Genomic DNA, 14,465 nt, shown 5'->3' with positions numbered 1-14,465 from the left:
ATAGCACTGTGTACTTCCCTCCAGTCTGAAAAACAACTGTTCACCAGTACTTTCTGCCTTCTGTCCCTTAGCCAACTTTGTATCCATGCTGCCACTGTCCCTTTAATCCCACAGGCTTTAATTTTTCTAACAAATCTTTTATGTGGTACATTGTCAAATGCCTTTTGAAAGTCTATATACATAACATCGACCCTCTCCATTACTTCATCAAAAAACTCAATCAAGTTAGTAAAAAACAATTTGGCCTAGAAATTCAGTTGTTTGCGCCAGCCGCTAGCGCCTTAGGAGAAGGAGAAGTGGGGCGCTAAGCGGCTAGCGCCCGGGCGCGGCACAATCTGCGCCTCTCGCGAAATTCAGTTAAGATTTAGCGGCGGCGCAAAACCGTAGCACGCGCGCTCATTGCGCGTGCAGATCCTGACGTCATTTCATGGTGCAACACCCTTTGTGCGCCCCGAACCGGAAATTCAGTGGCGCCGGCCTATTGTGCGCCTGGCGCCCCCCGCGACTGGTAGAGGGGAACGGTTCCCAGTCGCTGCGGGGCGCGGGGGGCGCTATTTAATGGGGACTCCTCCTGCATTATAAGTGGCAGCCATTTTGTGCCAATCCTTCTGTGTGAGAGAGAGGTATTTGGAGAGAGACAAAGGCAGAGAGCTTTCTGCTTTGACTCAGCGCTCGCACAGGTAGTTCTGGCTTCAGGTCAGAGCTTTGCACTTGGATTTCACTTTCACTGCCATAGCCTTGAGTCGCCACATATAATGGGGGCTGCAATGGGTGGAAACGTTGGCTTTCTGCATTGCATTCAAAGGGATCAGAGACGCCGTGAGAGAGTGCCAGTCATGGCCAGATGGAGAAGGGCCAACAGGCGTCGGCACAGGAGGCCTTACCTACCCAGGGTATACCGCCAGCAGTTCTCATATCTGAACATGTCTGAGGAGCAGTGTGTTCGGAGGCTGCAACTCAGAAGGGAGGTGGTCACTGAGATCTGCCACCTGCTTCGCAGAGATCTGCAGCCACAGCTGAGGAGCAGGACGTCTCTGTCAGTGGCAGTGAAGGTGACGGTGGCTCACAACTTCTATGCCACCGGCTCCTTCCAATCCGCTACTGGGGACATTGCCAACATATCACAGAATCACAGAATCACAGAATCTACAGTGCAGATAGAGGCCATTTCGGCCCATCGAGCCTGCACCGACACATATCCCACCCTATCCCCGTATTTAATCCCCTAACACTAAGGGTCAATTTATCATAGCCAAATCAACCTAACCTGCACATCTTTGGACTGTGGGAGGAAACCGGAGCACCCGGAGGAAACCCACGCAGACACAGGGAGAATGTGCAACCTCCACACAGACAGTCGCCCGAGGCCAGATTTGAACCCGGGTCCCTGGCGCTGTGAGGCAACAGTGCTGCATCCGCCAGGTGAACAATGCCCTTTTCAGAGGGAGACGTCAGTACATCTCATTCCCCATGACCCTGGACAAGCAGCAAGAGTGTGCAATGGGATTTGGAAGAATAGCGGGCTTCCCCATGGTTGAGGGCGTAGAACTGATGAACCAGCAATGGTCAGGCCTTGCTTCAGGCCTGCAGTGTGCAGGGCATGGCAGCCAAACAATTCGACCCTTCCCCTTTAAGAGCTGACCGGCGCCAGTGTGTCTGCCTTCATTGAGCAACTCGCCGCACCTGCGCTGCACCCGCCCTCGGTGTTAGCGCCCCGGATTGCCGGCTTAGCGCCTAATGATAGTCGTGCATCGCCTGCTTTAGCGCAGCAGCAACCTCTTGGGGCGATGCAACTGAATATCGGCGAAGGTGGCGCTAAGTTGCACCAGGCGCAAAATTTTGTGAACGCCCGGCTGTAGCGCCCCAAACGTGGCTATACTTAATTTCTAGGCCTTTGACTTTAAAAAGTCCATGCTGACTTTCATTTATTAGCCCATACTTTTCCAAATGCCAATTAATTTTGTTCCAGATTATTTTCTCTAAAAATTTCTCCACCACCAGCGTCATGCTGACAGGCCTCTAGTTGCCAGGTTTATCTCTCTCCCCTTTTTTAAACAGGGGTGTAACATTTGCAATCCTCCAGCCCCATATCTAAGGAGGATTGGAAGATTGTGGCCAGAGCCTCTGCAATTTACACCCTTACTTCCCTCAAAACCTAGGATGTGTCCTATCCAGACCGGGTGACTTTTCTACATTGATGACTGCCAACCTTTTAAATACGCCTGTAGTGTATGTACCTTTAAGAGAGAACTGCTTTTACAGCTCCTGTATACTGTAGTACCGGCAGTGACCACACCTGTATATAAGCCTTGAGCATGCCTCTGTACCCCCAGTCTTGAGACTACCCTACTCCAGTAAATACCTGTTGATTGTTAAGTTACAGCATCCGTGTAGTTATTGAAAAACATCATACTCTCAGAATCACGGATCTAACAGTGGCGATGAGTGTCGCTTCGAATCTACCTGCAACTCTGCATTTCCCTTCGAGGATTCGCTCCGGGAGGGCGGTGGAAGAAAGTCGAGGCCAGAAACACGGGCGTCGACCACAAGCAACCGCCCAGTCGTCCGGCAGAGAGTGAACATCGCAGGGGAGGCTGTGGAGAGCCGGGCTTGGTTCCCCAGCCACGACAATCAGCAACAGACTGACGACAGGTACCAGGTACAGCGCAGACCCTTCGCGGACAGCGGCGGCTGGAGCCGACCGACGGCAGAGAAAAAGCCGAGCAGCGTCGACGGGGTAAGATAGAGGGTGAAGCGCACAGGGTGCAGCCGGGGGTTGAAAACCGAGCGGCGTCGAGGAAAAACAAAACGGAGAGAGAGAGGGTAAAGCAGCAGCCGGGTTCAGGACCGAGCGGCGGAAACGGGAAAGGCGCACAGAAAACAAAAATGCGCAGAGCGCAGCCAGGGCTCAAGGGCTGAACAGTGTCTGCGGGGAGAAGAAGGGAGAGCCCGGGAGACGCCATTGAGTCGCGGAGAAGAAGGAAGAGCGCGGGAGACGCCATTTTTAGAAGCCACAGCGGAGAAGAACGGTGAGCGCGGGAAGAAAGGAAAGCGCGGGAGACACCATTTTGTGCCAGCGGAGAAGAAGGGGAAGCGCGGGAGACGCCATTTTTGACAGTTAAATCACACCCAGGGATGCCGAAGAGTGGCACTATCTCTACGTTCGACAATGAAGTCGAAGATTGGGCGACATATGTGGAACTTATTGAGGTGTACTGCAGGGCGAATGAAGTGCCAGATGTTAGGAAAGCACTGGTTTTGTTAAATTCCAAGGGTGCAAAAACTTATGGGTTACTGCAAAACCTAATAATCGCAGAGAAGGCTGTGAATAAGAATTTCGAAAGCGTAGTAGAAATCCTACAGGACCACTTAAACCCCACACCGCTGCTGATAGCAAAGCGACTTAAGTTCCATAAAAGGAACCAACACAAAGATGAAAACAATGCTGAGTACTTAACGGAACTGCACAAGCTATCGAAACACTGCCAGTTTGGAGTGGGACTAGCAGATACGTTAAGGGACATGTTTGTGTGTGGGCTTCAAAGTGAAGGAACCCAGAAACGGCTTCTATCAGAAAAGGATCTTACGCTGGACAAGGCTTTCAGTATGGCAGTATCACATGAAGCTGCCGCAAGGGGCGCTGCAGAGATACAACGGAGACCGCAAGAATATGGCACCAATGAAATGTCCTATGGAACAGGGAAGTGTTATCGCTGCGGCAGAACAACACACGACCAAAAGGATTGTTGGTTCAAGGACCAAGTGTGCAGACAGTGTGGAAAAGCAGGACACATAGCAAGAGTCTGCAGGTCTGGGAAGAAAACCAACAGCAAGAAATCTCCACAGGAGAAGTACAAAAATGTACATAAGGTGATGGACAGTAGTTCAGACGAATAGAAAAGTGACACAGACTCCGGAAGCAAGGAGCTGGGTTGTCTGAAACTACATAAGGTAACCAAAATGGAGGATCACCAGACTATCTGGGTTACACTTAAGATAGACGGAGTCCAAGTGAAAATGGAATTGGACACAGGATCAGCCCTAACAGTCATAAACCAAAGGGACTACAAGCGGCTTTTTTCACATATACCCTTGAAAGCTACAGAGATTGTCTTGAAGACATACACGGGGCAAAAAGTCTACCCCAAAGGAAAAATAAGGGTGAAAGTGATATACAAAGGCCAGGAAATACCTAAAATGGACTTATATGTATTGCCAGATGGAGGACCACCACTGCTAGGACGTGAATGGATCCGGAAGATACAATTAGATTGGCATTCCATACAGGCACTGAAGGTTGAGGCCAAAAAGGATGATGACATCACACCTGGACGACTGTCAAAAATGCTAACTGATGCAAAAGAAATGTTCCAGGAGGGACTCGGAACACTAAAAGGCATAACAGCAACGATTAAAATAGAGGAAAATGCAAGCCCAAAGTTTCTTAAGGCCAGACGAGTGCCTTATGCGATCAGACCAGCCGTCGAAGCAGAGCTGGAAGGGTTGGAACATTCAGGAGTACTGTCCAAAGTAGACTGGAGCGCGTGGGCTACACCCATCAATCCTGTAATGAAGAGGTCGTTGAGTAATACGCCTGGGGAACCAAAGAAGGTCTGCATCTGTGGGGATTTTAAGGTGACAGTGGACAGTGAACCCAGTCCTTCACACGGTACAATATCCGCTTCCACGAATTGAGGATATTTTCACCTCGCTACCTGGAGGTAAACGCTTCACCAAAATTGATCTAGCCCAGGCGTACTTGCAAATGGAGGTAGAAGAAGCCTCGAAACAATACCTCACGATCAACACTCTTAGAGGTCTCTATCAATACAACCGGCTGGTGTTTGGGGTAGCATCAGCTCCGGCTATTTGGCAAAGGGCGATGGATCAAGTCCTGCAAGGGATTCCAGGGACCCAGTGTTATTTGGACGACATCCTGGTCACGGGCGAAAATGACAGTGATCACCTCGCCAACTTGGAGAAGGTGCTCACCAGATTAAAGAAATATGGGCTACGAGCTAATCGCCACAAGTGCGAGTTTTTCCAGAAGCAGATCTCATATTGTGGCCACGTCATCGATGAAGAGGGGTTACATAAGTCCCCTGAAAAGATTGAGGCAGTAGTCAAGGCTCCAGCACTGGAAAATGTGTCACAACTGAGGCCGTTCCTCGGGCTGGTAAACTACTACCATAAGTTCTTACCAAATTTGTCCACGGTATTATACCCACTGAACACCCTACTGCAAACAGGGGTACCATGGAAGTGGAATGACGAACGTAGACAAGCTTTCCAGAAGTGTAAAGAATTGATCACATCAAAAGAGGTGCTGGCCCATTTCAACCCAGCACAAATTCCCAGATGGGAACCTCAGCCGAGCGCAACTACGCCCAGATTGACAGGGAAGCCCTCAGCCTAGTATGGGGAGTAAAAAAATTCAACCACTATCTGCATGGGCAGAAGTTCACCTTGCTGACTGACCACCAACCACTTGTCTCCATCTTTAATCCTAAGAAGGGCGTTCCAGTGATGACTGCACAATGGTTACAAAGATGGTCCCTGTTTCTAGGGGCGAATCAATATGAAATAGAGTATAAGGGCACGAAACAGCATGGAAACGCTGATAGAAACATAGAAGATAGGAGCAGGAGTAGGCCATTCGGCCCTTCGAGCCTGCTCCGCCATTCAACGAGATCATGGCTGATCATCCAAACCCTAGCACCCGGTCCCTACACCGACAGCCATCCCACCCAAGCCCTATCCCCGTAACCCCGTAACCCCACGTATTTAATCCCCCCTAACACTAAGGGCCAATTTTTTTTATCATGGCCAATCAACCTAACCTGCACATCTTTGGACTGTGGGAGGAAACCGGAGCACCCGGAGGAAACCCACGCAAACACGGGGAGAATGTGCAAACTCCACACAGACGGTCACCCGAGGCCGGATTTGAACCCGGGTCCCTGGCGCTGTGAGGCAACAGTGCTAACCACTATGCCACCGTGCTGTCATGGGCTATCACGCCTGCCACTGCCTACTGTGGGGGAAGCACCAGCAGTGGACCCTATCGAGATATTTTATTCGTCAATAATTGAACGATTGCCAGTAACGAACGCGGATATAGAGAAGGAGACCCGCAATGATCGGACACTGTCTCGGGTATATGATTTGACGGTGAGGGGATGGCCAACACATGGTGACTCACTGTTGCCAGCATTCTCATCCAGAAGAGAACAGCTGTCAGTATGCCAGGGGACAGTGATGTGTGGATCCCGAGTGGTGATTCCACCCAAGTTAAGGGAGAGAGTGCTAAATGAGCTTCATGAAGGTCATCTGGGAGGGGTGAAAATGAAAAGCCTGGGCTTATGTGTGGTGGCCGGGGATCGATCAACAAATCGAGGACCTAACCAAGAGCTGCTCAGGATGCCAGAAGGTCCAAAATGCACCACCACATGCCCCTCTACACCCATGGGAGTGGCCCTCCTCTCCATGGCAACGGGTGCACATTGATTTTGCTGGTCCATTCATGGACTCAATGTTCTTAATAGCAGTGGATGTCGGGGAGAACATTGTGAGACGCCACGTCGATCAGATCTTAGCGTCACAGGAATGAGTCAACCCCATGTCTCGAGTACCTGGGGATGAACCCGACATACCGGTCGCATCTACCTCAGAACCAGTAGCAGTGGAAACCGATGAACTAACCGACGAAAAGGGGCCAGAATCGCCTCCGCACCAAGGACAAGAACCTCAGGAAAGGCGCTATCCCGAAAGGATCAGGAAGCCGCCCCAAAGACTGAATCTATAAATGGACTATTGTTGTTTAATGTACATGTTAAAATGTTAATTGTTACTTGAATATTATGGGTCCTGCTAATCTAAAAGGGGAGGAATTGTAGTGTATGTACCTTTAAGAGAGAACTACTTTTACAGCTCCTGTATACTGTAGTACCGGCAGTGACCACACCTGTATATAAGCCTTGAGCATGCCTCTGTACCCCCAGTCTTGAGACTACCCTACTCCAGTAAATACCTGTTGATTGTTAAGTTACAGCATCCGTGTGGTTATTGAAAAACATCATACTCAGAATCACGGATCTAACAACGCCCTCTTTATCTATTTTTATCCTATCCAATATCGCTACTGCCTCAAAAATAAAAATTGGAAATACTCAGCAGGTCAGGCAGCATCTGTGGAGAGAGAAACAACGTTTCAGGTCGATAACTTTTCATCAGACCTTTCATCGCTACTGTCTCCTCCTTTACTGCTACTTTGGCAGCATCCTCTTCTCTAGTGAAATCAGATGCAAAGTATTCATTTAGTATCTCAGACATGCCCTCTGCCTCCACAAGAAGATCGGCTTTTTACTCCCTAATTGGCCCCACCTTTCCTTTGACTACCCTTTTACTAATTTTGTGTTTTTAAAGACTTTTAGGTTCTCTTTTATGTTAGCCACTAATCTATTCTCATACTCTCTCTTTGCCTCTCTCATTCTCTTTTTTAAATCTCCTCTGTACTTTCTATATTCAGCTTGGTTCTCTACTGTATTATGAACCTTACAATTGTCATAATCTTTATCTGTCTCATTGTAACCTCTTTATCTTTAGCCATCCATGGAGCTCTAGCTTTGGATTCCCTTCCTATTCCCCTAATCAGAATGTGTCTACTCTGTACCCGAACCATCTCCTCGTTGAAGGCCTCCTGTTGTTCAATTACTGTTTTGCCTACAAACATGTGATATGTGGTTGATTCTGAGGGCTAGAATTTCATCTCGGGCAGTGGTGCAAAATGGGCGGTATCAGATCGGTCGCCTGTTATACACGATGACTGCAATGGAACTGAATATCAGGTGCTGCGTATAATGGGCGGCCGATTCAATACCACCTGTTCTGCACAACTGCATCACCTGCACCCTAAGAACAAAATAGAAGGAGAATCCATTTAATCATTCCCATTATCGCACCTGTTTACTTTTAATTGTTACTTAATTTTATTTGTTGCAATTATCGTGTGTTCTCATTGTATTGGAGACAGAGTTCCTGCTTCACTAAATTTATAATGAAATTAACTCTGTTTACAGCTGCTTGGCATTACTGCGGTCACTGCTAAAACTTTTGCCTTACTGTTTGGAGGGGTTGGCATACTGCATCCCACAGGCACAGGCAGAGACATAGAAGGGGTCATTTTTTAAGTTCCTGGTCCCGGTATGGAGCTCTGCTTACCAGGAGCACACATTAGGAAATGAGGAGCGTTGCTCCACCTAAGTTACTGTCCAATTGGGGACCGCACGCTCAAATTCCCGATATGCGCTCCCAGCGGATGAAACTATGCATCAGTAATGAAAACTGATAAAATTAATCCTTGGTTTATTAGTGGCAACAGCACAGGAAAAAATTAGAGCATTAGGATTATGGTAAAGAGATGTTAAGAATTAAAGAATTAGCATGTAAAATTGTCAAATTAAACTTTCATTAAGAGAATTTTTGCTACCTAATTAGAAGAAATGCTCTCCTGATAATTCACACAATGAACAGTGCAGCGCATTGGTTGATCAAGGCTGGGATAGCATGGGGAGCACTACAATTTCCTTCGGTGACCCCTACGTTTAGGGGGGATTAACAAATCAGTCAGGATTCCTACTCCTGATCATTCTCAAAATATAGAATCAATAGGTGTGCATGCCTCCATAGTTGAATAGCCAACTGACACTTCCAGGAAGTTCCTCAGGGCTTCTCCCACTCTACAGCCATAACTCCGGTGGAAACCCCTTTTTGAATATATTATGTTCGGGTTTCTGCTGGACTTCCACCAAAGTTACGATAGCAAAGTGGGAGAATCCCCAAGGGAATTCCTAATATCAGTGCTTGGGCTCGCTCATGAAGAATGGGACCCAGTATGTGATGTTAATGTGTGACCTAGCCTAGTGGATCTGGAATTGGTTAGAAACAAGATTTCTCCCATGATTTCCCACACACTCAATTCCTCAGGTACAGCATCAGAATAAGAACAAGCACAGTATCAGTAATTTCTCCCTTAGGGAGGGAGGAGGGAATCTGGGAGATTCTCCCACACTTCCTAATGTCCAGTTGCAGAGGGACATTGGTAGACACCATTAGAAACCTAAAAGCATAGGAGAGAAGTCATAAGGGTAGAAGTTGTGATGTCTCCGCTGCCTGCATGCACTTGGGCCTCGCGAGGCTCCACACTGTAGAGGAGTCTGGCAATCATGGCCTCACAAAGTCTACAGACATATATAACTCAATCGAAAGAAAGTTATCAACCCCTAATCCTACTACAAGTAAATAATGAAAAATAAAAAATATTTGTTTATGTCCTCAAGACCTCCCAAAGCACTTCACAGCCAATGAATTACTTTTGAAGTGTAGTTACTATTTTGTAGCCCATTTGCACACAGAAAGATCTCTCAAACAGCAATAAAATGAATGACCAATTAATCTCTGTTTTTAGTGAAGGATACATTTTGGCCAGGACACAAGGAGAACTCCCCTATTCTTCTTCAAATAGTGCCTTGAGATCTTTTACATCTGAGGGGCAGACATCTGGTTTGGTTTAACATCAAACTACATTCTGCCTTAAACACAAGGAAACCGACTGGTGCTGCTGCATTAGTCAATCCCGACATACAACTGTACAAAAATACCAGTGGCAGTTTCATTTTCTTCCACTCCTATTTAATCAGTGCTAACGCTCTCTCAATACAAATGTAACCAGTGCCTGCTAATTTCTCTTCCATTCCTGCCAGCTATTTAAACAAGTTAACAATGACAATTTTCCAAGGGCATGCCCGGGTACAGGGCCTCTCAAGACTCTGTGCCTTTAGCTCTATCTCTGGTATTTATAAATCTGTGGTGTGATCAGAAGTTGAATCATGTTACTTTAAATTGCTTTTTACTATCTGAAACTAACCATCCGTTCTGTTTCCCCAAGGCACAGAATGAAGTTGTTTCTGAGCACGATTACTTTGAAAGAATCAACTCAGTTTACGATACATTGAGACCAAATCCTCACTAAAAGCCTATGTGCTATTTAACACGTCCAAGATTTTTTCCCTTCAATAATGTTATTGAAGTATATATATTTAGTAAAAGTATAGTTTTTATGATTATGACATAGAACAGTGTATTTGCATTTTTACCAGTGATTTATGCTGGATTGGCAATGCACTGAGCAATAACACAGGGATAATTATAGGCTTGAATCAGGATCAAGACTCGTGTCTCATCACACATTATAATAGCTCTGAATAAGTAGGAGATTGACTCATTAAAACACTGCACTTAGATTGACATTTACTTCCCCATGTTGGTGATCGACAGAGACAAGCCCCTGTCTTGGCCCCTCTTGTTATAGTCAAGCAGATTCAAGATGGGAATTTTCAACCAGGTTCCCATTCCTGATCACTGTTGTAGTGAGTCTGGCTGAAGCATGTGGGTGTCGGGTGAGGACAGCATCAGGCTTGGCTATGATCACAGAATCACAGAAACCCCACAGTGCAGATAGAGGCCATTTCGGCCCATCGAGCCTGCACCGACACATATCCCACCCGATCCCCGTAACCCCTACACCAACACATATCCCACCCTATCCCTGTAACCCCACGTATTTAATCCCCCTAACACTAAGGGTCAATTTATCATAGCCAATCAACCTAACCCGCACATCTTTGGACTGTGGGAGGAAACCGGAGCACCCGGAGAAAACCCACGCAAACACGGGGAGAATGTGCAAACTCCACACAGACAGTCGCCCGAGGCTGGATTCGAACCCGGGTCTCTGGCGCTGTGAGGCAACAGTGCTAACCACTATGCCACCGTGCTGCCACCGTGCTGCCCTCCATAATTCAGTAGCCTACAGCCACTCAGTATCTAGACTCGCACATAAAGAAGGATGATTTGGGATGGCACCAAAAGGCTGCCAGTGCTTGTGGAACTGCACCCTTGCATCAGTTATGGCTTTCAGGAAGAAGAGTAGAAGATGAGATGTTTTTAAGCAGCTTCCTTTGCTATAGGAAGTTAAAAGCCCATGGGAGCCAGGGCAAAGTGTCAAGTTGGATTCAAAACTGGCTCGGAGATAGGAAGCAGAGGGTAACAGTTGATAGGTGTTTTTGTGATGGAAGGCTGTTTTCAGTGGGGTTCCGCAGGGTTCAGTACTAGGTCCCTTGCTTTTTGTGATATATATCAATGATCTTGACTTGAATATAGGGGGTATGATTAAGAAGTTTGCAGATGATACTAAAATCGGCTGTGTGGTTGATACTGAAGAAGGAAGCTGTAGACTGCAGGAAGATATCAATAAATTGGTCAGGTGGGCAGAACAGTGGCAAATGGAATTCAATCCGGAGAAGTGTGAGTTAATGCATTTGGGGAGGACTAACAAGGAAAGGGAATACACATTAAATGGTAGGACACTGAGTAGTGTAGAGGAACAAAGGGACCTTGGAGTGCATGTCCAAAGATCCCTGAAGGCAAGCAGGCCAAGTAGATAAGGTGGTTAAGAAGGCATATGGAATGCTTGCCTTTATTAGCCGTGGCATAGAATACAAAAGCAGGGGAGTTATGCGTCAACTGTATAAAACACTAGCTAGGCCTCAGCTAGAGTACTACGTGCAGTTCTGGTCACCACATTACAGGAAAGATGTGATTGCACTAGAGAGGGTACAGAGGAGATTTACAAGGATGTTGCCGGGAGTAGAGAATCTTAGCTATGAGGAAAGACTGGATAGGCTGGGTCTGTTTTCCTTGGAACAGAGGAGGCTGAGGGGAGACCTTATTGAGGTGTGTAAAATTATGAAGAGCACAGATAAAGCGGATAGAAAGGACATATTTCCCTTAGCAGAGGGGTCAAAAACCAGGGGGCACAGATTTAAAGTAATTGGGGGAAGGTTTAGAGGGGATTGGAGGGAAATTTCTTCACCCAGAGGGTTGTGGGGGTCTGGAACTCACTGCCTGAAAGAGTGGTAGAGGCAGGAACCCTAAACACATTTAAACTTGGATGTGCACTTGGGATGCTCTAACCTGCAGGACTACGGACCAAGAGCTGGGAAGTGGGATTAGGCTGGATAGCTCTTTGTTGGCCAGCGCGGACACGATGGGCCGAAATGGCCTCCTTCCGTGCTGTAACTTCCTATGATTCTATGATTCTAGGAGTTACTGTAACTTTGTAACTGTCTTCAGGACCCAGATCATGTTCAATGATGCCCTAGTCTGTCAGTTCATTTTTATTTTGTTCAAAGAACAATGTTGGAGACCATGGCCTCGAAGACCACTAGGCCCTTGATCCTGGCATAAATGTTGGGAACCACCCACCAATGACCTCCAGCACTGACCCCACCAAGCTTGCAGAGCCAAGGGGAGGTCATCTCAGTAAACATAAAATGTGTGGGTGCCTGCACGAGTAGAGGCCGCATCTTGGGTGCCCACCATGAAGTCGAGACCACAAAATATGTGTGTCCCCCAATCCCCATAAACATTATACAACAGTGATCATTGGCTCCTTTATAAAGGAACTGAGGAAAACTTTAAACTTCAACTTTAAATCTCCAAGATGGGGCTCACTTCTGTATTTGGATGGGCGAGTATGTCTGGCCCCATTTGGTGTATGGCCAGCCACTCTTCCACCAGGCCTGACACTCTCTTGACTGGTCTCACTCCCACATAAACAGCTGGACTTGTTTAGGGTGGGAGGAGACACTGTTCCTTACAAAGCCCCAGTGAAAACTCCCAGAAAAGGCAGAGACATGGAAATTCAACCACCATTTTCAATTGAAATTTCACACAAAACCAAATACTTCTCATGTATTAACAGAAAATGGAAATAGTGCTATTTAAGGAATCATTTAAGTTACGTAGTTTCTAAAGCAAGCACATTTCTGTCAGCAATGGTGAGATCAATATTTGCCTCCTATGACAGATTGGATTTCTTGACCATCTCATTCTGTGGACTACAAATGTTCTCTTTCTTCCAACCTGCCTTCATCACTGGTAGAAGTTGCTAATGGAGGTGCTTGCCACCAGCTCCATTTCTACCACTAATTTCTCAAAACTGCAAACAATATCCACTAAAACCCATTACCAAAAGGTTATTCATACTCATGTTAAGTAATCTATGGTGTAACTGAACTAAAATCGTATCTAAAAGTTGGACTGCATATCTTTGTAAATGCTGTGTATCCAGTTTATAACCATTATATTTTTCTGTATGTAAAAATTTAATAAAATTATTAATAAAAATTGTGGAATTGATACAGGTGTCGCAGTTCAGTGATTCGGACGAGTCTGAAGACTACTCTAAACCAAAACACTAAACAAACATAGTGCGCTGCACCTACCTTGTTCTCATTTTTAAAAGCTCCAGGTAATCAAATTATTGCTTCATTATTAAGGACTTTGTCTGAGATTAGAATATGAAATATCAATTCACGTATTTCTTATCATTAATATTCTACTTAAGTTGATTCCTTTGAATGTTTCTTTTTCTGACATGTAATATAAATGATATACAAAGGCAAATTTTGCAACTTAGCACCCCAGCAGAACTTTGGAGCGCAGGGTGGGAATTTGGGCATTAATGCTCCCAATTCATTTTCCATACGAACTTAATAACCAAAAAATCGTGCAGGGCACAAACCAGACACACTGAGCTCTGTGCCCAAATTCCTGATAATGCAAAGCTGTAAACTGCAAGCACATGAATTGCAAGAGAAACTCCTGCCTTGTGGGAGCCCTTTCCAGAAGTTTGGTTTGGGCCTCTCCATTTTACTGGACAACGGGATGAAATACTACCTACTTAATCTGGCGTCACACTGTCTTTCAGGCAGTGCATTCCAGATCCAAACCACTCGCTGCGTAAAAAGTTTTCCCGCATGTCGCCTTTGGTTCTTTTACCAATCACCTGTGTCCTCTGGTTCTCGACGCTTCCACCAATGGGAACAGTTTCTCACCATCTACCCTGTCCAGACCCCTCATGATTTTGAATACCTCTAGCAAATCTCCTCTCAACCTTCTCTGCTCTAAGGAGAACAACGGCAGCTTCTCCAGTCTATCCACGTAACTGAAGTCCCTCATAGATTATGCATGTGCACGAAACAGTTCTGATCGTGTATGCGAAAACATAGAAACATAGAAGATAGGAGCAGGAGTAGGCCATTCGGCCCCTCAAGCCTGCTCCGCCATTCAATGAGATCATGGCTGATCATCCAAATTCAGTACCCTGTCCCTGCCTTCTCCCCATATCCCTTGATCCCTTTAGTCTGGACTCCCCGACCATCAGGAAAATCCTTCCAGCATCTAGTCTGTCTAGTCCTGTTAGAATTTTATAAGTTTCAATGAGATCCCCTCTCATTCTTCTAAACTCCAGCAAGTACAAGCCCAATCGACCCAATCTCTCCGCATACATTATTCCTGCCATCCCAGGTATCAACCTGGTGAATCTTCGCTGCACTCCTTCC

At 46.4% G+C, this 14,465-nt stretch overlaps 1 protein-coding gene across 1 annotated transcript in view; it reads left to right on the top strand.

The window, feature by feature from the left end:
- LOC147111545 (uncharacterized) overlaps positions 1-13,260 on the top strand; it is a 156,652-nt gene extending 143,392 nt beyond the window's left edge. The window contains exon 5 of the mRNA XM_085999899.1: positions 9,947-13,260. Coding sequence (XP_085856025.1) covers positions 9,947-10,030 — 84 coding nt within the window. The 3' untranslated portion in view covers positions 10,031-13,260. The remainder of the gene's footprint in view (positions 1-9,946) is intronic.
- The last annotated feature ends 1,205 nt before the right edge of the window (positions 13,261-14,465 follow it).

The sequence above is a fragment of the Somniosus microcephalus genome, chromosome 10 (assembly GCF_052327205.1).
Source record: "Somniosus microcephalus isolate GS21.2 chromosome 10, FLI_Smic_1.0, whole genome shotgun sequence".
NCBI lineage: Eukaryota > Metazoa > Chordata > Chondrichthyes > Squaliformes > Somniosidae > Somniosus > Somniosus microcephalus.
Note: the sequence above shows the minus strand (reverse complement) of the source record. Positions and strands in the feature narration are given on the sequence as shown.